Genomic DNA, 25,868 nt, shown 5'->3' on the forward strand with positions numbered 1-25,868 from the left:
TAAAAAAATTAGAAAGCATAGTATTTTCAAATTTATGATGAGAATGTGACGCTATCTCTGGCTGTAGAGTTACATAAATATTATTTAATGAAAACAACCATCTTACCATCTTGACTATGAGCGCTGGACCTCCAGACAGTAACATAAAATTTGAACATTAGCTGGTCAACTTTTCGTTTCTGTGCTAATCGAAATAATTGTCTAACAAACCAAGTAAAACAGGTCGACGCTTTATGAAAATTCTTTAAGCATTGTAGTATTTGAATAAAAAAATAACATACCCGATGATAAGGCTATTTATAAAAAAAAATTATCTTAATCTTTGTATTTGAATACACGATGAGTGAATACTTACACGGCTGCCGCTCTGTTGGACTGTTCAAGTATGACTTGTCTGTACTTCAGCTTAGTGTGGACATGCCCAAGTGAGGAGGGGGGTGCTGGCCGATTTGCGCATTCTGTATTCACCCGTGGGTCGGTGTTGGGCAGGGTTAGGGCGGGCTGATACAAGACGCGGGGAAGTGATGATGCCAGACGTGTCCAGTGATCAATAATTCGGACCTCTGCTATCAGGCTAATGGACTCTTAGTACTTGGTCAACACAAGTTTTGGTCAATATTCTACACATGGTACAGCCCTAGAATGGGTGGTCAGTACAACCATTGATTGTACTTGAAATGTGGTAGGTACCAAGGTTTTGCAGGACTGATTCAGGAACCTATGTAGTAGGAGGAAAAAGAAAAAAAATACCAAATGTCTTATAGCGATGTCATTTAGGAGAAAACTTGAAAATTCTGTATGAGTTCCATTACTGAAATAAATATTTTCCAAGTCTGGCTTTAAACTGTATTAAATAGCTGCAACATCCGCTGCACATCAGCCAAACAAACAGGCTACCTATTTAGAGGTAAGCATTTATAAGTACGTCCAAGACGCAATTGAGAGCTATATGGAGCGTGAAGAACCTTTTGTAAAGTCGAAAGTATTTGTTTACTTGTACCGCGACCTGTTTGTAGAGATAATCATACAGCATCCATCAAAGGCACTATACAATATGTGAGAATAGAAGTGTTTACAACTACTAAACACTGTTCATCTGCTGATGATGATAAACACCGGCAGTTTAGAAAAATAAAGCGAGAGTGAGCTCCCCTATACCCTCTCGTATATTCTTATACAAGACTAAGGTTGGGATGGCACTTCTAGCGAAATTGGGCTATAGAAATATAGAGGTTTGTAGCAAAAAAGTTCTTAGCATGTGCCTTAAGATAAGTAATAATAGTAAAATTAATTAAATTCTGAAGGTTTTTGATAAATTATAAATAAAGTGCCCCTTACGCTTACCGGAAATCGTTCAAAAATTTATAGAAATCTAAGAAAAAGGGAGCTAATACTTATTTTAAAAATGTCGTCCACCTAACTAAAACGGTACTCAGGTTATCGGTAATTTAGAAACCGGTTATAGAGTTAAGTGCCACCTCCGGATGTCGGACGTCACTCAAAAATTAAAAGTATCCTAAGTATAGGGTCTTATAGCCTAATTATAGACGCAATTTCTTCTACCTAACTCAAACAGTAATCGGCTTTAGAGAAACGGGAAAATCTCATAAGTTGAAAGAAAACAACAAATGGGATATAATAGTTAATACGTACAAATGGAATCTTGTCAACCTAACTGAACGTTTTTGTGTTCACACACAAATACAGAAGGGGAGAGGGGGTTTACTTCCATTTTTAAAATTATATTCCGTATAGGAAAAGTAAAAATCCCAGAACAAAATGGGCGATATCTGGAAACCATAGTCACAACGAACAAACTTATTTGGATCCAATTGTGAGCGTCACGGGAAAGTAAGCTTTAGCAAGAAGGTTGAATACAATAATAACAGCTGTGGTCGAGGTCCAAATTATGGCTTCTGTAATTACAATGGTCGTGGATATGGGGTGACTAAATTTTGCAGGTAGCTTTGTTGTCATAAAATTAAAAGCCGAAGAAACACCAGCTCACAGACTAAACTAAGAGGTCTGCTCTCACAAACCATTAGGCGAATATACATTGACTTTATGAAAGTTGCTTTGTTTTGAGCCTAATCTGTACGTGTTTGTGAAGTAAGGGTTGGCCGGGTGAAATATGAACCAACTGTCTGCAGAGAAAGTATTTTATTGGTAATTTTGTTTTAGTACAACGTGCTTTACATTATATATGTGAAACATTGCCAACTTCAGGTCAACTGGTCAAGTGAGCCGTCAGTACAGGGTAGTTGTCTCGTCATGTCAGGGCGACTGGTCAAGTGAGCCTTAGGTACAGGGTAGTTGTCTCGTCATTTCAGGGCGACTGGTCAAGTGAGCCTTAGGTACAGGGTAGTTGTCTCGTCATTTCAGGGCGACTGGTCAAGTGAGCCGTCAGTACAGGGTAGTTGTCTCGTCATTTCAGGGGGACTGGTCAAGTGAGCCCTAGGTACAGGGTAGTTGTCTCGTTATTTCAGGGCGACTGGTCAAGTGAGCCCTAGGTACAGGGTAGCTGTCTCGTCATTTCAGGGGGACTGGTCAAGTGAGCCCTAGGTACAGGGTAGTTGTCTCGTCATTTCAGGGCGACTGGTCAAGTGAGCCCTAGGTACAGGGTAGTTGTCTCGTCATTTCAGGGCGACTGGTCAAGTGAGCCCTAGGTACAGGGTAGCTGTCTCGTCATTTCAGGGGGACTGGTCAAGTGAGCCCTAGGTACAGGGTAGTTGTCTCGTCATTTCAGGGCGACTGGTCAAGTGAGCCCTAGGTACAGGGTAGTTGTCTCGTCATTTCAGGGGGACTGGTCAAGTGAGCCCTAGGTACAGGGTAGTTGTCTCGTCATTTCAGGGCGACTGGTCAAGTGAGCCCTAGGTACAGGGTAGTTGTCTCGTCATTTCAGGGGGACTGGTCAAGTGAGCCCTAGGTACAGGGTAGTTGTCTCGTCATTTCAGGGCGACTGGTCAAGTGAGCCCTAGGTACAGGGTAGTTGTCTCGTCATTTCAGGGGGACTGGTCAAGTGAGCCCTAGGTACAGGGTAGTTGTCTCGTTATTTCAGGGCGACTGGTCAAGTGAGCCCTAGGTACAGGGTAGTTGTCTCGTCATTTCAGGGCGTCTGGTCAAGTGAGCCCTAGGTACAGGGTAGTTGTCTCGTCATTTCAGGGGGACTGGTCAAGTGAGCCCTAGGTACAGGGTAGTTGTCTCGTTATTTCAGGGCGTCTGGTCAAGTGAGCCCTAGGTACAGGGTAGTTGTCTCGTCATTTCAGGGGGACTGGTCAAGTGAGCCCTAGGTACAGGGTAGTTGTCTCGTTATTTCAGGGCGACTGGTCAAGTGAGCCCTAGGTACAGGGTAGTTGTCTCGTCATTTCAGGGCGACTGGTCAAGTGAGCCCTAGGTACAGGGTAGTTGTCTCGTCATTTCAGGGGGACTGGTCAAGTGAGCCCTAGGTACAGGGTTGTTGTCTCGTTATTTCAGGGCGACTGGTCAAGTGAGCCCTAGGTACAGGGTAGTTGTCTCGTCATTTCAGGGGGACTGGTCAAGTGAGCCCTAGGTACAGGGTAGTTGTCTCGTCATTTCAGAGCGACTGGTCAAGTGAGCCCTAGGTACAGGGTAGTTGTCTCGTCATTTCAGGGCGACTGGTCAAGTGAGCCCTAGGTACAGGGTAGTTGTCTCGTCATTTCAGGGCGACTGGTCAAGTGAGCCCTAGGTACAGGGTAGTTGTCTCGTCATTTCAGGGGGACTGGTCAAGTGAGCCCTAGGTACAGGGTAGTTGTCTCGTCATTTCAGGGGGACTGGTCAAGTGAGCCCTAGGTACAGGGTAGTTGTCTCGTTATTTCAGGGCGACTGGTCAAGTGAGCCCTAGGTACAGGGTAGTTGTCTCGTCATTTCAGGGCGTCTGGTCAAGTGAGCCCTAGGTACAGGGTAGTTGTCTCGTCATTTCAGGGCGACTGGTCAAGTGAGCCCTAGGTACAGGGTAGTTGTCTCGTCATTTCAGAGCGACTGGTCAAGTGAGCCCTAGGTACAGGGTAGTTGTCTCGTCATTTCAGGGCGACTGGTCAAGTGAGCCCTAGGTACAGGGTAGTTGTCTCGTCATTTCAGGGCGACTGGTCAAGTGAGCCCTAGGTACAGGGTAGTTGTCTCGTCATTTCTGGGGGACTGGTCAAGTGAGCCCTAGGTACAGGGTAGTTGTCTCGTCATTTCAGGGGGACTGGTCTATTAGTGTAGGGGTGGGTTTCTAGTCATTGACACGCTTAGTATGGACAAGTCACACAGAGATCATCCAGAGTGACCATGGTACCTGTTAGGTAAACCAGGTACTTTGCAACAGGTGCTGGGTATTATAGTAGTAACGGGCGCGTCCACAACTACGTTTTGGGTTAGATGAAGAAAGTAAACAGTTTAAACTAGGAGCAGCATGCTGTGTTCAAATTAGGAAAATTAAATTTATTTTGGATGGAACTCGAACCTGAAGTAACGCGAATCTGTTTACGTTACGAATTCCTAAATATTTATAAATATTCTCTCACTCCTCTTAGTCTGAAAATATTAAAAGTATCTATATATATATAAGCGGCTCCATTCATAAGGAAATGCGGGATCCACCAATCGTGTCTTCCAAATAAACTCTCCGATTTCAATGAATTAAACCGACAGTAGACATGTTTTACCATAAAATCGACACACCTTGTGTCAATAGCTATCTTATTACAAAAAATATTCTTTTACCAGCGGTTTATTTGAAAAGCTTGGTTATGACGATATGTTTAAAACAGTTAATAATACATTGCCTAGTTTCAATACACCTTAATAGAAAGGGTCCCTCCTCCTTAGTGTTCCACTTGCCCACGCCAGCAATAACACGTCAGCGGGGTTCACACTGGAGGTGCACTGTGGATTCCTACAAGAGATTGCCCCCAGCTTAATATTTTTAAAACTTTGCTCTAACTTTTAATTCGATCGATACATAAAGGCCTACATTTAAACGTTATCATCCGCGTTTGATAAGAAATAACATGTTTTTAAAATACAGCTTATCGCAATATTTCAAATAAAATTATGTGTGCCACGCCTCCCCCTCCATGCCCAGTTCCACCGTTAAATCAGAAAATCAAACTAGCCTGTTAGCTAGCGGCAGAGGCGTAGCGACCCTCCACGGCGCCCGGCGACAAACTTTCGATGCACTTCCCCTAAATCTTTCGATTTGCACCCCCCCCCCCCCCTAAAACTTTCAATTTGTTTTTACAACCCATTTTGGGAGCCCCTTAAGGTCGGCGCCCGGGGACATATGTCCCCCTCGCCCCCCACCCACCCCCCCTCCCTCGCTACGCATCTGGCTAGCGGTTGAACATTGTTAAATGTTCACTAAAGGCTGTGTGTTGAGCGTAACCGTTGAATTCTAACGTATGGTCAAAATGTGTTGAATTAAAATTATTCCTTTTAGAAAGGGAAGTAGCACTCTGTAAGTATAAAAAGTTCTAATAACCAATTGGATTATGCCCCTTTTAGTTGTCTAAATGGCTTCCTGATGAAAAAAATCCTAACAAATTAAACAAGCAGAAATGCTAAAGCTTACGCAACACATTGTGCACGATGAATTTTAATTGAATTAAATATGCTATCATTTGATCAAGTACAAGTCTGCAAACAGCTGTCTGTTCCCAGCTTGTATTTCAATGTCACACAAGTAACAAGTAAACTAACTATGAATGTTAATAATAGTTAAAATATAGGTTTCTTAACCATGACCCTAAATACTAAATATGATTCATAGAAAAAAGTTAATTTTATAACATTTCTAATTTTACATTATAAAGGGTGTACTAAAGAAAATGTAATAATTTTAATAACTTTCTTATAAAACGCCACTATCATTCATTAATGTGAACATGAATTAATAATCAGAAATGATTAAAATCATTTAGATCTGCTTGATTTCCTACAACAACCTTCATATATTTTCTGCTTTATCGCAAAATAACTAGAAGTGCAGAACTACTCAAAGCATTTTGGAGTGTCAAAACTGTAACAAAATAACAAACAAGTATTCAAAACCTCAATGAAATCAACTCAACAAATGATTAAACATGAAAACCAAACTTTAAAACTAAGAACACAATTTGTAAAAACTCAGTTACACCTACCAAAAAAAGAAGAATCGTACAACTCTTATCTGTTATAAACACATAAATATATTCAGTTGAAGCTCACTATAGCTAAAGCTGTATTTATATTTATATATTAACACAAAGTATAACTTTGATCACTTGTTTAATGACTACTAAGGCAAAAAAATACACAATTATCAAGACATGAATGATATATGAAATATCATTAAAATATATAATTACATTGAAGGAAAGAAAAGCGAAAGCATATGAATAAGATGTATACAATTAAAATAAATGATGTGCTTGAATTTATTTATTAAAAGTGTATTTTAACTGAAAAAATAGAATATAATTTTAGAACATCACAGTCAGTTAAGCTTTCTTAGAATAACAATACAAATTATGTCATCACCATCATATTACAGAGAAATATGGCACCAGCATAATTAGATTAGAAATATATCATCATTCTAGAAAAATAGGTAACCAAATTAGTCACATTCTAGAGGAATTAGTCACCAACTAAGTCACCTTCTAGTGAAATTTGTCACCTCTTGGTCACATCCTAGAGATTGATGATATCAATGTTAAAAGATGCAACTACCCTGGAAATGTATTCCCAATGATGCACTATAATATAATTGCAGCTCCCTTCTGACTTATGCATCATCTCCCAAAGGGAATAGTCCGGCTGGCTGGGAACCATGCAGGTTGATAGTTATCTTGGTCACTTTGCATTTTCTGCTTTGCCTTTTTCTTTTCCAGGTTGGCCTTTTCCTCCTAGAAGAAAACAAACAAACCCAGTATATCATTGCTAGCAGTATCTCAAGGATTAAAACATACATGTAGCTTGGCCAAAAAAACTGTTTCTTATTTATTAAAGAATAAAATATCAACCTTTTTAGCCAGCCATTCTTCATACAGTTCACTAGCTTTTTTTTCTTTTTCTTGTAGTTCTTTGATCTCTTTCTCTTCATCTTCTTTACTAAGTTTCTTCTTTTTTATTCCTTCAATCAATGCTTCATCTTTTTTCTTTTTCCTTGTTAGGTTAAAACATTCAAAAATAAAATGTTACTGCTAAGCTTAATACAAATAGTTTTACTTAATTAGGCATATATTATTTTTTCTATATTGCCATAATCCTGGTTAACTAAAGAGCCATAAACTAATGAAGCCCCAAATGAAGCTCCAAGCCAATGTATGTTCTGCACTTTAAAGTTTTTTCATTTTTTAACAAAATCAACCAACCTTTTTCATAATTTACAAACAAGTAGCCTATATTAATATTGATATTGCAGGTCAAAATAGACAATGCAAAATTATGGGAGATGTGTCGATTGGAAACAATAGAAAGGCAAATGATGGAAAGGAAATTCTATGGCTTTGGGCACACACTTAAAAAAAAAGTACTGCTAATACAGGCCTTGAAATAGAGCCCCCAGGTCAAAAAACGCAAGCCAAAGAAGGCATGGCAACATAGTGTAACGGAGGAGGCCAAAAGGATAAGAAGGAGTTGGGAAAAGTTGAAAAGAGTGGCAGGGAGACAGTGGAGAGAGGATAGCTATGACAGAAACCATGTGCTCCACAAAGAACAAAAAGGAAAAGACTAGTGATTTGAAATTTTACTCCAGAGAAAATTGTCTTAATAGCCAAATTAATATGTAAAACAGCTTTACCATTTGTTAAAAGCAGATAGGTTATCCTTTTCTTTTTCACGTTTGGTTTGTTTCATTTCTTCTTCTTCTTTTTGCTTTTCCTTTAGCTTTACTTTGATATCTTTCTTTATGACTACATCTTTTTTCTTTTTCCAAGATTCAAATGACTGTGGGATGTATGTGTACATGGGTTAATTAATACTTTAATTTATTTCAGTGTTTGAGAAAAATATAACAGATAATAATGGTTTTATCTTAAAATTAACATCCTGAAATTTTCATTTGACATCACATTTTTAGTTAGATTACATTAACTCTATTATATTACCTTCTGTGCTTCTTCTTTTTTCTGTTCATTGTCAAGCCTTTCTTTTTCTTTTTTTTTCATCTCTTCTTTTTCCTTTTTTGCTTTTTCTGAAAGAATAGCCTCTTTCTTGTTTTCCATCCAGGATTGGTAGGATTTCAGAGCATTCAGATCTTTTTCTTCTTTCTCCTAGAGTGTTTAAACATTTTAAGAAACATTAAAAACATTACTAACATAATTAGATATTAAATTCAGTCTTGGAAAAAAAATTTAATGGAAGGCTTGATCAAAATTAAATAAAAAATTCCCATAAGAAACACTAGAAAATGTATTTGGATATTTTATTGAGATTTTGTTTTAATAAATGGCTAAGTATGGTTATCTGTAACCAAATTACTTATCTTACTCTTAGAATTTGGTTCAGGATTACCTTAGGCATATGGATTTGTAAAAAAATGTAAATAGAAGTACAGTTTTGACCACTTGTAAATCAACTTGATAAATTTCAGTTTTCCCCATACAGACAAAGGTTCTAACAGTAACAACAGTAATAGTAATATTTATATCTATAAGCCTATAATAATAAAAATAAATATAAAAAACCTTTTTCTTTTTCTCTTCCTCTTCCTTAGCTTTCATTTCCTCTTCCTTTTTCTTTTTTCTTGCAGACTTTAAATGCTCTTGATACCATTCTAGATATATAGCCTCTCGTATGTCACTAGTGCTGCTGAATTGGCGCTCTTCTGGACTCTGTTTAATGGTCTGCCCGGGTAGCAAGCCATACCGTGGTTTGGGCCTATGTTCTACTTTGGCACCAGCTGTAACTGGCCTATTAAATGTTGTATACCCAATATCAAAACAACTTGCTTTAAGTTTAACAATGCAAGAAAACATTTGCATACACAATGTACAATGACTTGTTTTATGTAGAAAAACATGTATACAATAAAACTGGCTCTGCTAATAAAACTAATTGTACTTACCTAATTTTCTTAGCAGGGGAAATGTATTGCATGGTTTGAGCACCAGCAACAGTGTCTATAAAACTTTCTGTTTTTTCTCGGTCTGTTGACATTTTTTCTGACCTATTAAAGAATAAGGTAAAATAATGTTAACATTTGAGAGGTTTTTATCACATAATAGTAAATTGTTTTCTCTGCAAAAATTTAATAAAAACACTCATAAACTTATGTTGTAATCTATTATACTAGCATCATAAAAAGTATATAAACATTTTTAGCAGTGTAGTACTCACACAGCTTTTGACACATGCTTGTTAGGATCTGGAGGAATCTCCTCACAAATGGAACTGGTTTCTTCTGGATTTGGCTGTTTGTACTTTAATGGGGAGATAACAGAGGGAATCTTCCTTAGGTCATTATTTGATTTACTAGGTAATTTTGATGACATTTTATCTTCAATAGATCCATCTCTGGAAATACTGCTTTTCATGCTTTTTTTTTCTTCTCTGTCTTCTTGTTGGTCTGAAAATTTAGACTTTCTGCTCCGGGCAGAGGGTTTAGGTTCAACAGATGTGTCTGTTCCTGTCATCAAATCTAACAGGGATGGAGTTTCAGGGGATTTTTTTTCTTCTTCATATTTTTTATCCATTGGAGATTTTCTGTTTTTGAGCTCAGACTTGGATTCTGTTGGTGTTTTTCTGCCTGTAAAATCTTTTCTAAAAGAGTTTGGAGTTTTCCTCTCTTCCAGCACTGACTTACTGGTAGATTCTGGGCTTTTACTTCTGATCTGCTCTCGTTTAGATTCTCTAGTGGGACTGGAACTAGTTGATTGTCTAGAAAAGGAGTTTTTGTCTTTGTTCAGCTTCTTATCTGACATATAAGACTCTAACTCTTCTTTGCCTGAAGTTCTACTGTGACCAAAAAGATCCAAATATGCTGGTGATGTTCTTCCTACACTAGATGTAGGCGTGCTTCTTTTTTCATTTCTTGAAATATCCAAAGAAGGAGATGTCCGGTTAAGTTCTTTGTTTCTAGCTGTTGGCTTGGGTTTTTCATCAATGTATGTGGATCTAGCAAAAAATAATAAAATAATGATGGTAACTTGACAATTTTATTAATATAAATGATAGTACTTTGACATTTTTATACATATAAATAATGGTACTTGAACACTTTATGTAAATAAATGATGGTACATTGGCATTGTTTCAATTTATGACTAAAATAGCCACTGTTCATATTTATCCCTTTACAGTCCAGTCTCATGCTTTTGCCTGAGAATTTTCTATTGTGATATAGTCCAGTGTGTACAGTATTTTTTATCTACCAACAGAAGCAGGAAATAATTTTAAAAATTAACATAGTTTTCATATTTTGGTGGAATTTTTTTTTTTAGCATTTAAAATACTTTTTCTAATTTGAAATAATATTAAAAGTTGCATATTGTTTACATTTTTTCTGAGATAAATTTTATTTTTATTTACCAGTAGTAAAATTATTTTAGATAGGTATTTAACCTCATACATAACTTAGACCATTTTCCTGACCATTTGGGATAAAAACAACCTTTAGGCCCGTATCCTTAAGTGTCAAGACAATCCATTACTACTATAAAGAAACTAAAAAACAAAGTTGTTCCAAATAAATGCCAAACCTCGGAGAGGTGTCAGTCTTCTGTCCTCTCTGAATTCTGGGTGTCATCTTTTCCCTTGGAGTTTCAGAGATGGTATCAAGCATAGAGTCTACTGGAGTGACACCATGAGATCCTAGGGTAAATGACATAATAATATTATGTAAGTTTCTTTAGAAATGGCTGATGTACTTTTTGGTGTACAAAAATATAAAAAAACTCACCTTTATTGGGTTCCACTGATGAGTTAGGGGAGACATTACGAAAATTTGGAGGATGCCACTGTTTATCAGTTACTCCATCACTTCCATTAAGACGCTGGAACAGCCTTGTTTATGATAGAATATTAACCCTTAAAGCGCTCAGCTGGTATTCAGGAAGTGCATTAAAAAATGGGATCAAAATGGCAATGTTTACAAATTTTGATACCCCCTTGTAATATTACCATTTTAAAGTGTGATCTATACATTATAGACCTATGAACCCATACATTAATGGAAAGCTTAAATAATAAAGAATATGAAAACACATTAACTATTAACAGAAAAACACAATAGTAAAAATTTAAGAAAAATGAAATACAAACCATTTTTTTACCTTCGTAAATAATTTTAATTCCTTGAATAAAGTACACATAAATTTTCAAAAACAAACACCACAATCTAAAAAACAAAGTACCAAAACCAGCACATTTATATCCTTGATAAGAAATCACACACTAGTAGTAAATATAGGGTCCTATGGTATTTGGCAAAGCATTCCGGACACAGTCCAACATTGCAACCAGAACACTCCCACCCACTTCTGACTCTTGCAGAATGACCTGCAACACACTGTCTTTTTTTGCACACTTGTAGTTTCACTAAATCATGGCCATCTAGTGGATAACTGTAAGCAGAAGGCACTGGGGACTCAACACCATTTCTGGTGGTTGATATTTCCTCCCTTGTCCGTTTGCGACGAACAATTTTTTCTGGTGTGAATTTAGAGGACAGGCTCTCCAAAACAGAAATGATAAAATTGCACCTAAAAAGCACAGGCTTGTCTGAAGTGTTCAGCTTGTATAAGATATAGCTGTTTAGCACAGCTCTACCTAACAAAGAGAAGAATACTTTATTTGTCTATTTGAGGGTTTGACGTTAAGCCAGGTACATACAGTTTTTTTTTAATGTGCAGGGAACCATGGTGTTTCTTGGCTATGGTGGCAGGAGTCCCAATAAGCATTGGAATTGGGCTTTTGATTTAAGCCCATGTTCAGGACCACAGCATGAAAGGCCCTAAATTCAGCTAGGGTGAGTGGAGTCCATTTGTGGACTCTTGATCAGGGAATGATGTCATAACTTCTCTTTGTTGCTCTCGATGAACTCGCTAGCGTAGCAGTTGGTCTCAGCTATGATAACATTGGTAAGCTCTGATGATAAAAACAGATCCAAGTATTCAACAGGCTTAGCATTAGCAGCTGGTTTATGCTTGGGTCCTGGATTTGCTGTAAACTGGATAGGTCTAGGGCCACAATCCTCTCCAACAATAGGCTGCCAATGTCCATCAGCTGTAAGAGATTCCCTGTCCTCTGAATCTGAAAAATAGTTTAAATTTATAATTAGAGCCTATTATTTTATTTTTTAATAATTATATTGACTTCATTTACATTTGTTTACCTAAATGATATATTTAATATAGAGATCTAGATATTCATTCATAAATTTTGAAACAGTATCTACCTAAAGAGGTGGGCGTGGCACTTCAAGCACCCACACCCTTACAGTAAAAATAAAATAATGTAATAATTTTCCCGACACTAGATCTACTTTCACTTTATTTTTAAAATTCATCACCAAGCTGAAGAGAAAGTATTTGTATTTATTAAATTCGAACACTTACCATACAAATCATCTAAAACGCTGCTATCAAAGTCATCATCAGTCTCAATTATGTTCTTGAGTCACCTTCACTGTCTCTTGAGTCGCTGTCCAATTTTATTTGTAACAAATTTAGCTTTCACAGTACAAACACTAAACCACGATGTTTGAAATCGGAAATGGCGGAAGTATTCGTGTATTTACGGTTACTGGTCTAATTGCCGAGTATTTACGAAAAATACGGCCGCAAACACACGAAACCACGATCGTGGCCTTACGCGTTATACGTTCTGTTATAGCAAAGCCACGATCGTGGCCATGCGCGCTTTAAGGGTTAAAATAATATTTTTTCAAAATGGTTTTCTTTCAATTTGATTAATATGTTGCTCCATTTATCTAATACATATTAAGCAAATGTAGCTTAAAACATCAATTCACTGCAAATAGTGTTTTCAGCCAGCAATAAATTAATTATTCCTTCATGAACTCATAAGGCATTAAATGACATGTATTTAAAGCATAGAGGATACAAATACACAACCATCTTCTACATAAAGCTTAAAACTTGCATGGCTAAGCTTCTTTAAACTATACACTTAATAAATATACTAAAATGATCCTTACTACAAGTGAAAAACATCATACCCATCACTAGGACTTTTTTTTCCTTCTGAGGGTGTTTTCCTGCCAAAAATAATTTCTTCCTTAGTTAATGATTCATTTAATGGTGTCTTCCTACCACCAATAGAATCTACCAATGGCTCTTTAGGAGTTTTGTGATTTTTGCGTAAAAATTTTGATTCTTGTTGTGGGGAGGGTGTTTTTAGTCCAGGGGGCTGCCATAAGCCTTTCCCTCCAGTATTTCCAAAAGTTGAAGCTACTTCTTCATCTTCATCATCTGAGCCAAAGCTTTTGTGACCAAGGAGTTTCTTAAGATCTCTTGAACCCATTGTTGTTGTACCTATTCCTTTGCTAAATTCAGATGGCTGGTCTAATCTTCTTTTAGCAGACCCTGGTCGATTCTTATAACTTGAATATTCATCTGTAATTCAATGGTGAAATTCTAATTTGAATTAGACTAATTTTGCTATAAAATTACCTCTAGAACTAATTTTTAAGTAAGGAGAATAAAAAAAAAAATATAGGAATTTTATTACTAATGTCAATTAGTTACCTTTAGGGGAATCCAGAGCATCTTCATCAGTGTCTGTAACATCTGCTGCAAGCCCTTTAGTTTTTCTTTCTTTTATTTTAGCCTTTAATTCCATCTGAAATGAATCTTTTGATCTGGGCTTTCGTGGGCGCTGAATAAAATCATCATCCATTATAGTTTATTATGATTGTGATCAATTTGAACATTGAATCAATGTTTAAGCATCTGTTCTAGTTACCATAATGGTTCAATTGCTGGAAGTTGGCTTCAACAACCTAGGGAATGCATTAATACATTTCATTTGTTGTTTTTTTACATCTAATTATACTATCCATGAATCATGATTTAATTTTTATTTATGATTTAGAGCAGGGGTCTCCAAACTTTTCAGCCCGAGGGCCGCATTAACTATCAAATATAAGTTCGGGGGCCAGAGTTTCTTCCAGGCATCTCATTGGGGCAGAGGCGTAGCGAAGGGGTGGGGGGAGGCATATGTCCCCGGGCACCAACCTTAGGGGGGGGGGGGCGCGCCAAAATGGGTTTGAAAAACAAATTGAAAGTTTGAGAAGGGGGTGCAAATAAAAATTTTGAGGGGGGGGGGGTGCAAATAAAAAGTTTGAGGGGGGGGTGCAAATTGAAAGTTTGTCCCCCCGGGCGCCGGGAAGGGTCGCTACGCCTCTGCATTGGGGTGGCATTTTTCCTCAGCCACCTACAAAAAACATTTTTTCCGTGGACTAAAAGATCCAGGCCGTAGTTTGGTGACCCCTGATTTAGAGCTTAATTTTATTAAGTCAATTATATCAAGACAAATATTGATTGGCAGTACCAGATCTAGATAATTATTAATTAATGCTATTGAACTGAAACAATTTTTCTTTTTCTATTTTACTCCCTAAATAAAACTGTTGAACTTTTTAATTGTGTACATATAGCTTAATAAACTATTTTAAACTCTACTTGGACAAATGTTTACTATAACACCGGTCCCATGGGAGAAGCGTTAGATTGATTTGAGGGTTAAATTAATTTAACAATGACTTCTCAATCTTTGATAAATTGTCCTAGTTAAACTTTGCTAAAATACACACACTGAGTGATCAAAACTGAATCAATCATCTATAATAATAGTTTCGCTGTCTGTCTATCTATCTATCTATCTATCTATCTATCTATCTATCTATCTATCTATCTGACAAGAACGCTGTAGAGAAAACACAAGCAAAATAAAAACATGCACAGTAATTCGAAAAACGAAGTATGACGCGGTCACATTTAGCATAGAGTAGAAAATAATCTCAAACCAGAGAGTGCACACATTAATATGACGTCATTGATTCTCGCGTAAACATTGAATAATAAAAAGGAAATGTTGTCTAATCTAAATGGTTTGCGTGAAGAGTTTCTTGCATACAATTCTTCGGGTAGGGGCGAAGCCCCACCCCCCGCGTAAGAACGTCTGAGCCCCCCCCCCCCCCCCCTCCCCAACGCAAAAGAAATTTCTTCATCGATACTCTATAATAAAATTACCGCCTAATTAATGTGTCTAATCTAAAAAGTGGTTTTCTTGCAATTTCTTTAATGCAATTCTTCGGGTAGTGGCTAAGCGCGACACCAGTGTTTCTTTCAGACTTTTTCCTCCCCGGAGAGGGGTGGGGGTACTTGAAATTTTCGGAGGCGGGGGTAGAATTTTCGGGGAGGGGGCGGACACTGGATAGTTTCGCTGTCTGTCTATCTATCTATCTATCTATCTATCTATCTATCTATCTATCTATCTATCTATCTATCTATCTATCTGACAAGAACGCTGTAGAGAAAACACAAGCAAAATAAAAACATGCACAGTAATTCGAAAAACGAAGTATGACGCGGTCACATTTAGCATAGAGTAGAAAATAATCTCAAACCAGAGAGTGCACACATTAATATGACGTCATTGATTCTCGCGTAAACATTGAATAATAAAAAGGAAATGTTGTCTAATCTAAATGGTTTGCGTGAAGAGTTTCTTGCATACAATTCTTCGGGTAGGGGCGAAGCCCCACCCCCCGCGTAAGAACGTCTGAGCCCCCCCCCCCCCTCCCCAACGCAAAAGAAATTTCTTCATCGATACTCTATAATAAAATTACCGCCTAATTAATGTGTCTAATCTAAAAAGTGGTTTTCTTGCAATTTCTTTAATGCAATTCTTCGGGTAGTGGCTAAGCGCGACACCAGTGTTTCTTTCAGACTTTTTCCTCCCCGGAGAGGGGTGGGGGTACTTGAAATTTTCGGAGGCGGGGGTAGAATTTTCGGGGAGGGGGCGGACACTGGAAAAAGTATATAATTATATTTCGTTGAATGGGACGGTAGACATGTTTTTTTCGGGGGTGGGGTGGGGTGGGTGGGGGTGGGGGGTGGGGGGGGGTGGTGTGTGTGGTGGTGGGGGGTGGGTGGGGGTGTGGTGTGTGGGGGGGGGGGGGTGGGGTGTGTGGGGGTTTTTAGTTTAGAGAAAAGAGACAGCACTATCAACCTAGCGCCCGGTGTATCCTTCCTCAACGGGCCATTTTTCTCGTGATGATGAATATTTTTGAAAAGTTTACATATATACATTTTTAAAACGTGATTTCATTTTATGATTCATTCATTGAGCCTTAGAACCAGAAATCTAGATCTACTAAAATGTAGTAAATAGGTTACGTAAACAAGTTACCAGTATGTTTTTGGTTATGTTTTATTGCTGCATACCTCCACTTCACCCCCCACCCAGTTGATCCTTTCAAACGTTCAACCATCCCCCTTGTTTTCATGTCAACTGCTAGATGTTAAGATGCATAATTGAAAAAACACTCAAACATTCTCAGCTAAGCTGTGAGACACCAATAATTAAAATTAGACTAGTTAAAATGCTGTATTTAAGGGATGTTGGGAAATTGTGAGGCGGGAAACTAAGACAAGAAAATGTGAGACATACCTGCGAAATCACAGGTAAATAGCGAGACACAATTTGCGAAACAATAATTGTTTTTGGGTTGTTTTTTTATAGTTATAAACTAAAGAAGTTTACAGACGACAATGAAAAGATTAAGCAGAACTAGTTATTACCTTCCCTTAGTTTCAAATCATTTATAAACTAAATTATCTGCCCCTAATAGCCATCAATAATTCAACCGGCTATATGATTGTAAACAGCTCACCAGACTGGTGGGGGTGGTAGCAATATGTTGAGCTTACATTGTGGTGGTGTCCCGCATGGTTCGTTTGAAGTCTGCATAAAAAATTACTGTAAATCAGTCATGGTAAAACTTTTGCCGATAGTTTTGCATGCTACCACCCTGCATCAGTATTGGGTGGTGGTAAAAAGTTATATTGCGAATGGAAAAAAAGGGAATACATATTGTTATTCTTCTTTGGATGGAGAGTATTTCTATGCTTTGGTTTTCATTCTATGTCAATTAGTAACGAAATTAGGTGTCTCGAACCAGAAAGGAGTCTCCGTTTCGGGCTAAGGGTGTCCGGGGCTGGTAATGTTACTTTAGAGTAACATAATTATTAAAATTTAAGGAGTCACCTGTTTTTCACATTACAAGTTGCAGGCGATTTAACGTACCTAAAACGATAGATTACCTCAACTACTTACTATTTAGTCATTAGTCTATTTACTAAATCTAGTCTAGATCGAGATCTTAATAATATTTGTAAGTGTGCTACTTCTTACAATTAGATCTAGATCTACTAAGACTAGCTAAGTAAAGAAGTAGCCTAAACCATTACAGTTAGGCCTACAACATTTCAATTTCAAAATTACTCCTGCAGTCCTGACAGCCTGGGTGACTTCTTCTTGAGCACCAGTACCAGCTCTTTTTAATGGACACCAGCGAGAAAAGTCTCAAAGGTATTTGAGAGGTGTATAAATTCATTTAAAAATCATGCACAGCGTAGTTACAATTAATATGGTTATAAAATCCTGTCTATCTGGTTTTTTTCGGACTTTACTAAAGATTGGATGTATTTGATGTTTATAATATTTTCGGTAACTAAATAAAAATTTTAAAAAAAAGCAAAAACAATTTGGTTTTCACGTATAATGGCGACATAAACAATGGCATCCTGCTATTGGATAGGCCGCCATTGATTTTATTGTACACATTGTAAGCTAAAAATAGAAAACTAGGTCATGGGGTTTTAAATTTGCATTGTTATTTAAAAACTTGATCTGCAAAGTTTTGTAAACAAATAGTTATCGATCACTAAGTTACTGTACAGCCAATCAATATTTGTCTTACGAAAGTGAAACATCCGGTTATAACTTAGGCTTGATGAAAATAAATAGAAATGTAGCCTTAAACTCAACAAATTATTTTCAAGTTCTCTGGATTTGCAACTTTTATAGCATTTATTCTAAAAATATAAAATTTATAAATTAATTTTAAGCTTAAGTTTTTATTTTTTATTTTTTTTTACGGTCTAAATCTAAAAAGCACGTTTTTATTCCATGTCAACAACATTGGGGACGGAATCTCGTCAACTCGCTCGCCTCCATTCTGTTTTTAATTCGAATCCAATCAGTCGAGAAAAGTTTCAAGTTAGTCTCTAATTCTAGGTCAAGATCTAGATTCTAGATCTATCTAGATCTAGATTTAGCTAGAATCTAGAAGACTTACTTACTACAGAAGTCTATTTCTGTTGCTAAAAAATTGAGCAGACGATAATTTCCTAGATCAAGATCTAGAATATGTTTACACTTGTTACTGGGCAAAAAAATATGAAGTAATTTGTGAGAACAAACCTGATATATAAATATTATAACAGCTCAATACTTGCTTTATAAATTTGAGGATGGACTCAGTTATATTGTTAAAAGCTTACATTTTTGGATTATTAACACAATTAATTTCAAATGCCAATGTTTATTAAACTTTAAAAATTAAGAAGTATGTATTTGTTTTGTTGTAATATACTATGTATAGGGCTAATAGATTTAGAGTTTTTGGCCTGGAGATCACTATTTAATCTAAAAATTTAAAACCTCACTTTTGCGATGAAACATTTAGATCTAGTTAGCTTTGCCTCTCTAAAAGTATGAAAATTAATATAAATGTAGAAAATAAAAGAAAACTAAAAATATTTGTTCAAGCATAAAGCGATTTATAATTTAGTGTTTAATATTATAAATTTAAAATTTACCTCTAATGTCAAGAGCAGAGTGGCGCAGTGGAAGCGTGCTGGGCCCATAACCCAGAGGTCCGTGGATCGAAACCACGCTCTGCTAATATTTTTTTCTTCTAACGTATATATTTCATTTTAATGGAACTACTTGTCTACTTTTATACTAATTTTTTTTTCTTACTTTTTACCCTTGCTAGCAAATGATGTTTCACAGATAGACCGATTATGTTCCATGCTGCTCTAAACATTAAGAAGGATTTGGTAGCAAGCATAGTGTATGAAAAATAAAATCGTGGCCGTTATATTAATCATTACTTTCCCTAACGTGAGTTAGGTACCCATCAGAGTTGGGTGGACTCAGGGACGGTCTACTGACTTGAACCCGGATTCGAACTAGAGACTTACTTCATATGCCGAGGTCACAGATACAAGTGAACTCAATTTCAATTGCACCATAGACCGTCAGGTTTGAAACGGAAACTTACTCTACTATATTAATCATTATGTATAGAATACTTTTACTTTAGTACTAAAATATAATGTGCGACCAAAGCTTTTTGTTTTACTTATTTAAATGGTGGTTTATTAAATAAATTATTTAATATTTTAAGGAAATCATTTATTTATTACTTTTTAGAGCATCATAATTATAAAAGCTCGTTAATTGTTACTATTTTTTGCTCCAACGTTTTGCCGGGGTTGCAGTTCCTACAAGCTTTTCACTTACTTGATTTCTTGTGATGGACGTTTTTTTTTCTTCGTCCGTCAAAGGTGGAAATTTGTATTATTATACCCACCCCCCCCCCCCTCGAACGAAACGGAATATATATGGAAAACATATACTTTTACCAGTGTGCCCCCCCCCCCCCCCCCAACCAGAAAATTTCAAGTCTGGAAGAAACATCGATGGGCAATCTCATAATAATAAATAGGTTAATAATACTTCATCTGCCCCAGAGATTCTTCTAGGCCAGGGGTCAGCAACCTTTTGAAGCGGAAGAGCCAAAAGTTACAATTTTCAAAATTTCCCTGGTTTTAAAGAGCCACTAAAATTTTTTAAATTTCAAATATTTTATTTTTTTATGAAGATTATTATTATTATCAAGGAGCTGGAGAGCCGCATCTTGATATCAAAAGAGCCGCATGCGGCTCGCGAGCCGCAGGTTGCCGACCCCTGTTCTAGGCATCTCTTCGGGGAGGGGGGTGCTGAAGAAAGTCTACTGGCCATTTATAAAGAAAATATATAAACTTTCTTTTTGTCATGTAATATACTAATTTTATCTTCGGTTACTGGTCTAGGGGAAGTAACAAATAAATTCTTATTTTTAAAGTATATTTAGAGTTTGGTCCCTTGATCGAGGGGGGGGGGGGGTTAGAGCCGTAGCAACTTATTTTAGTGACGGGGTCGAACTCTAATTGTTTCCCCACCTTCTCCATTTATATAGTTATAGTTATTCACTTTGCCTTAACAGTTCTTTTGTTTTTGTTCGGTGTCATAAAATTGATGCAATAATTATTTAATGAGTCAGTAAAGCCAGGTAGCAGTCTATTTTCTTATCTTATTGAATAATAAAGTATTGCTTGCTATAGAAGATAGATCGAACTTTATCATTTATTAGAGGAAGTAATTAAATGCAATCTTGCAAAATTTTATACACCTTCCTGAGTCAGATAACAATAGTTTTGCAATCTTGTCTGTCTGTGAAGGCGATAACTTGAGCTTCAGTTAGGTTGAGGAAATGAAATATAATAGTGTTAGATTGTATGTGCAGGTATCTTCCTCTTTGGATTGATTTCCAATAACTGGAAGTGGTATTTTTATTTCCATTGGAACAGGATAATATGAGCATTTTATAAATTTGGAAGACAAAATTTGATTAATATGCAAGAAATTTTATAATGAGATTAATTAAAATTTTGAGTGACCTCAGATAATCTCCTTTGAGTAGATTTCTATCAACTTTACAGAGATTTTCAGTAAACGGAAAGGATACTTCACATACAAATGATATAATGAATAATATTAAATGGTCTGTTCATTACATAAATAAGTACAAAATATAAAATAATTTAAAATGTAAATAGTGAATAGTGTATCTGTATTTTGATCGATGTAGTTTTGCTGGGTTTAACTTTTTTATGCAACATAAATTTCTTTGATCTCAAAGCTATATTTCAGTCCCCTCAGTTTTGTGTTTAGGATTTTAAGTGTACATAATTTATTCTTTGAATAAGTTTTTCATTTTTTATCAGATTATTTACTATTGTTTATAGTTGTTAGGGTTCACCAAGACTAAAGAAAATTTTGCTGACTTTTTTAGAAAATTCATCAAAGGTAGAAAAAAACAAATAAAATATTTAAGTTCTGACAATGGGCTATTTGGAGGTGAATGGTGAATCAATAATCTACATTAGCGGCAGAATCTTTTTTGTACTAAACTAACATTGTCTTGTTTTTATTGAGCATTATAATTAATAATTGTGAACCCTATAAACCCTAGTTTACATGTTCACATTAATGAATGATAGTTGTGTTTTATATTAAAATTATTAAATATATTTTCTTTAGTTTAACACCCTTTATAATGTAAAATTAGACAGATGCACTGTGTTGTATACCCGCAGTTTTAAAGTTGTAACATGGCCATTTTGATGTAAATGCTTCTGTCCAAAAGGGCATTTAAATGTTCAACTCAATTTTGTTAATTATTATTAGTATAATAAAAATAAAAGATTTCAAACAATAAAATTAAACGATTTCAAATAATCTAATTAAAAGATTTCAAATAACCAAATTAAAAGGTTTCAAATAATCTGATTAAAGATTTTAAATAATCTAATTAATATTTAAAAGATGTCAAATAATCAAATTAAAAGGTCTTGTGACCAACAGCACAACTTGCAGCAGCAATGATCTCATGAAACACAAACTCTTGAAAACAATGGACAGGCCACTATCAACACAAAGGTCACAATCAACACACAGTAGACAGGTCACTATCAACACACCAAGGACAGGTCACTATCAACACACCAAGGACAGGTCACAATCAACAGTTGATAGGTCAAAGGTCAATATCAACATACAGTGGACAGGTCACAATCAACACACAGTAGACAGTTAAGACAGGTCACTACCAACACACTGCGGACAGGTCACAATCATCACAAATGGACAGGTCACAATCAACACACCAAGGACAGGTCACAATCAACAGTTGATAGGTGAAAGGTCAATATCAACACACAGTGGACAGGTCACTACCAACACACTGTGGACAGGTCACTACCAACACACTGCGGACAGGTCACAATCATCACAAATGGACAGGTCACAATCAACAGTTGATAGGTCAAAGGTCAATATCAACACACAGTGGACAGGTCACAATCAACAGTTGATAGGTCAAAGGTCAATATCAACACACTGTGGACAGGTCACAATCAACACACTTTGGACAGGTCACAATCAACACACAGTGGACAGGTCACAATCATCACACAGTGGACAGGTCACAATCAACACACAGTGGACAGGTCACAGGTCACAATCAACACACTGTGGACAGGTCACTACCAACACACAGTAAACAATTCCCATGTTACTGTTTAGTGTGAATCTAAAACTCCTGTTGTCTTCAACTGATTGTGAACACTACATTAACAAAAAATAAACCGGGAGTGATCTCCCCTTAACTTTCTCGAATATTCTAATATTCTAACACTACGTGGGATGGCAACTCGGAATATAGACATGATTTTAGTTTACCTAAACTTTTAAAAATAAAATAAAATCTAGTAGAAAAAGAATTGCGCATAACATAATAGTGCGCAATATTATTAGTACTTTATAAATTTACATGCGTTTTTTGAGAAATCGGAAATAGCGTAAACTAGTACTTCCAATCAACGGAAATTACTCAAAATTTGAAAGAAGGTAGAGAATTAGATCTTTTACTTACACATGAAATTTCATTTATCTATCTGAAATAGTACTCAAGTTATAGGCTTTTGAAAAATTCAAAGTAGAAAAAGTACCACTTCCCGTAATCGGAAATTGTTCAAAAGTTGACACAGATCTACGATTTTGATAAAATACCTACATATGAAATTTCATCAACCTAGCTGTGACGGTACTCAAGTTATCGTGTTTACACATACACACACACAGACAGACACACAGACAAGATTGCAAAATTATCAGTGAGGTGTAAAACATCAAGATTTGTAAAAATCTAGATTTTTTTTTTGCACGATTACAATACTTTCTCTATACTTCGTATATACGAGAAAGTAAAAACAACCAAATGCAAAATTTTACTTTCCAAATTTCAATAGAAAATTAATACTAATCTTGGCACAGACAGAAACTGTTACAAAAATGTACATAAGCACTTAAGTCTGATATAGATTAAAAAGAGAAAATTTTATTTGTATACAGGTCATTTCAGCAAATGCAAGCTATGGGTAAAATTTTCTGTGATTAGGAAAGTGATAAGAATTAGTTCTGGTGTGGTACGGATCATAAGGGCTGTCAGGGAAGTATTTGGGTTCTCTCCACTTGGCTGTAACAAGCACATCAAGCTTCCTGCTCTGGTTGCGTGTCACAAAAATGTGCTGCTTCAATCTCCATTGCTCCTTTGCTGACTTTTTGTAGAGCTGCTTAAATCTACCACCATAGCAACGAATCCAACCACCCCAGTGCAGGCGGTAGAATCTATTAATAACTCTATGTTCTCGCCACTGTCTTAGCTCAACTGTCACAGGCCGCACAGGAGTTGAGTGGAAAGCCCTTAGTAAAACATGACAGAGGCTGAAATTTTAAACAATCTGCATCAGCTACATTATATTATAACACAAACATAAAACAAACAGTTTGAGCTACAAACTACTACAAACATAAAACAAGCAGCACTTTAAACTGATGCCATTACAACAAAAGCCATCTGAATAAAAATCAAATGCTGACCTCACAGAAGACGTCTCAGTGTTGAATGGGGGAACTCTCTTGTGTGCAGATACAAGACTAGCATCTGCTGCAGAAAACTGTTTGGGTGATATCAAACTAGGGAGGGCTTTCTGGCTCCTGAAAACAACTCCTGTTAATAGATGTAGATGTACATAATTAGAAATGATAAGCTACACCTTGTAAATACTTGTCAATGTGTTTATTATAGAATAAATTGTCACTTACATTTTATAATCATTAAACAAAAACTTAAGGACATATTAGCCTCGGTCATTAAGACTCCCGACAAAAGGTCAGTTCCCAAAAGGGCCTCATTCAATATGACCCCACTCATCAATGCTTTTCAGTGTTACCTTAGCCAAATAAAAGGATTTAGCACTTGGTTGACAGGCCTTATTTTTACAGTATTTTATCTAATATGAGAAATTGTGTTTGATGTTCATTAAACAAATCGGTGGGGAGTGTCAGAAGATCGATCACCAAGTTTCTGTAGGCATACAGCAGATCAATGCTTGTCTTACAAAAGTTAAACTGGAGGTTATAATTTTAATTTAGGTTTGATGAAGATAAAAAAATGATAAATAGAAATTTAACCTTAAGGCTAAAACTTAAACCTTGCCTGAAACCAAAAAAAAATGTTCAAGTTCTCTGCATTAACAACATTTATTATAATTTATACCATTGATTGTATTTGATTCTTGAAATACTACATTTTTTAAAAAATTTCAAGCTCAAGTAGGCTAATACGCTTTTTTTTTTGTTTTTTTTTTACTGCCGCTGTGAAGGTAAAATAAATGAAAATTGACACAAAAACATAGTTTATATAATTATCAATTATTATGAAGTTAATGATTTTAATGAATTTTATCCATCCATGGCAATAATAATAATAATATAATAATAAATAGGCCTACGCCAAATAGAAGAATTTCTTGAACATTATACGCCCAACTAATTATTTTCAACAAAAGTCTGTATTTTTAAGTTCTCCATATATCACTGAAGATACTGATCTCTTAGATTCGGGATATGCGTACCGACAGTGTGCACATGGGCTTTTGATAATCTGTTTTAGGTACGTAAAATCTGCCAAGACTCAAAATGTGAAAAAAAAAGGTGACTCATTAAATTTTAGTAACTATTTCACATTTTAGGAGGATTTATGTTTTGAAAGTTAGAAAAATGTTTTAAAGTTTCACTCATATATAGAATCTAGATCTACCTGTTTTTATATACAATTGTATTAAAAGTTTTCAGTAATAAATAAAGACTAGCGATATTTTCAACAGATGCAACCAAGCTCATTTATAAGTGAGCAGCCATTTGGTAAAAATTATAGTTAGAGATTCAGGGGAATCCACTCTAATTTACAGATGGCAGCTGTTTTTTTTTTATTATACTTATTATAGTTGTCTTATTATACGCTCGCAAACGCTGCTGTTTAAAGTTAATTTCTGTAGAAAAGAACAAAGCGTTTTTTACACTTAGTCTCAGTAGTGTACACTTATAAAAAACTAGCTAGGCTAATACAATTTTAATAATTTAAAAAATAAGGCTAAATATAAATAACTTTTCAACTCACTTGACATTAAACTAAATAAGGACGCCGCCATTGTAACTATGGGAGTATACTCTGCGTAATTTTTTAGCTTTAAAAAATTAAATGGTCTTATTGAAGCGAAACAAAATAATTTAAATAGATCACGAGTGTTTAATACCGCCGAAAATCCTTAATCAAATTTAGTTTTTAAGTTATTTTAAACTAGAATCTAGATCTAGACTAATCTAGATATTGAAACGAAAATTTGCTTCGGCTATGATATAATATAGATCTAGATCTATAATCCTAGATGTAATAAATACTAGATCTAGTAAATAAATATTAAATAGTAGGCCTACACTAATTGACTAACTAATTATTAATTAATTAAAATTTAATTAGATCTAGATCTAATTTTAGTAATCTAGTCTATTACTTTACTTTGTCAATGCTCAACTTAGTGCACAGGTCTCTATTCTATGACGTCTATGACTAACTATAACTATGAGACTCGGTGCAGTTGTTGAATGTCTCCAGAATCTTC

The 25,868-nt window shown here is 35.9% G+C and overlaps 3 protein-coding genes and 1 non-coding gene across 7 annotated transcripts in view; 1 reads left to right on the forward strand and 3 right to left on the reverse strand.

Annotated features, from left to right (window-relative positions):
- LOC131956209 (matrix metallopeptidase-21) overlaps positions 1–711 on the reverse strand; it is a 77,153-nt gene extending 76,442 nt beyond the window's left edge. The window contains exon 1 of the mRNA XM_059320641.1: positions 356–711. The gene's annotated coding sequence lies outside the window, so the exon portion shown is untranslated. The remainder of the gene's footprint in view (positions 1–355) is intronic.
- Positions 712–6,250: 5,539 nt separating this feature from the next.
- Positions 6,251–18,539, reverse strand: LOC131956179 (microtubule-associated protein 9). Of its 4 annotated transcripts, none has more exons than XM_059320613.1 (12): positions 18,436–18,539; positions 13,692–13,945; positions 13,163–13,559; positions 10,883–10,986; positions 10,683–10,794; positions 9,322–10,098; positions 9,050–9,151; positions 8,670–8,895; positions 8,091–8,255; positions 7,784–7,929; positions 7,005–7,146; positions 6,251–6,887 (listed from the first exon to the last, which is right to left on the reverse strand). In XM_059320613.1, exons 2-12 carry the CDS (start codon positions 13,840–13,842, stop codon positions 6,774–6,776), a joined length of 2,436 nt encoding a protein of 811 aa, XP_059176596.1. In that variant the 5' UTR covers positions 13,843–13,945; positions 18,436–18,539; the 3' UTR covers positions 6,251–6,773. The 4 variants fall into 4 exon arrangements, with proteins under 4 accessions (XP_059176596.1, XP_059176592.1, XP_059176586.1 ...); XM_059320609.1 differs by lacking the exon at positions 18,436–18,539 and adding an exon at positions 18,315–18,377; XM_059320603.1 differs by lacking the exon at positions 18,436–18,539 and adding an exon at positions 18,311–18,377.
- A 307-nt stretch (positions 18,540–18,846) lies between these two features.
- On the forward strand, positions 18,847–18,918 carry Trnam-cau (transfer RNA methionine (anticodon CAU)). Its single transcript has one exon. It is a non-coding gene; the product is annotated as a tRNA-Met (tRNA).
- Positions 18,919–23,222: 4,304 nt separating this feature from the next.
- On the reverse strand, positions 23,223–25,472 carry LOC131956231 (large ribosomal subunit protein bL35m-like). The gene is made up of 3 exons (XM_059320652.1): positions 25,367–25,472; positions 23,785–23,914; positions 23,223–23,628 (listed from the first exon to the last, which is right to left on the reverse strand). The coding sequence occupies exons 1-3, from the start codon at positions 25,395–25,397 to the stop codon at positions 23,277–23,279; spliced, it is 513 nt and encodes a 170-aa protein (XP_059176635.1). The 5' UTR covers positions 25,398–25,472; the 3' UTR covers positions 23,223–23,276.
- Positions 25,473–25,868: the final 396 nt, after the last annotated feature.

This window comes from Physella acuta, unplaced genomic scaffold (genome assembly GCF_028476545.2).
Source record: "Physella acuta isolate Inbredline_101_S28 unplaced genomic scaffold, ASM2847654v3 ptg000079l, whole genome shotgun sequence".
Taxonomy (NCBI): Eukaryota; Metazoa; Mollusca; class Gastropoda; family Physidae; genus Physella; species Physella acuta.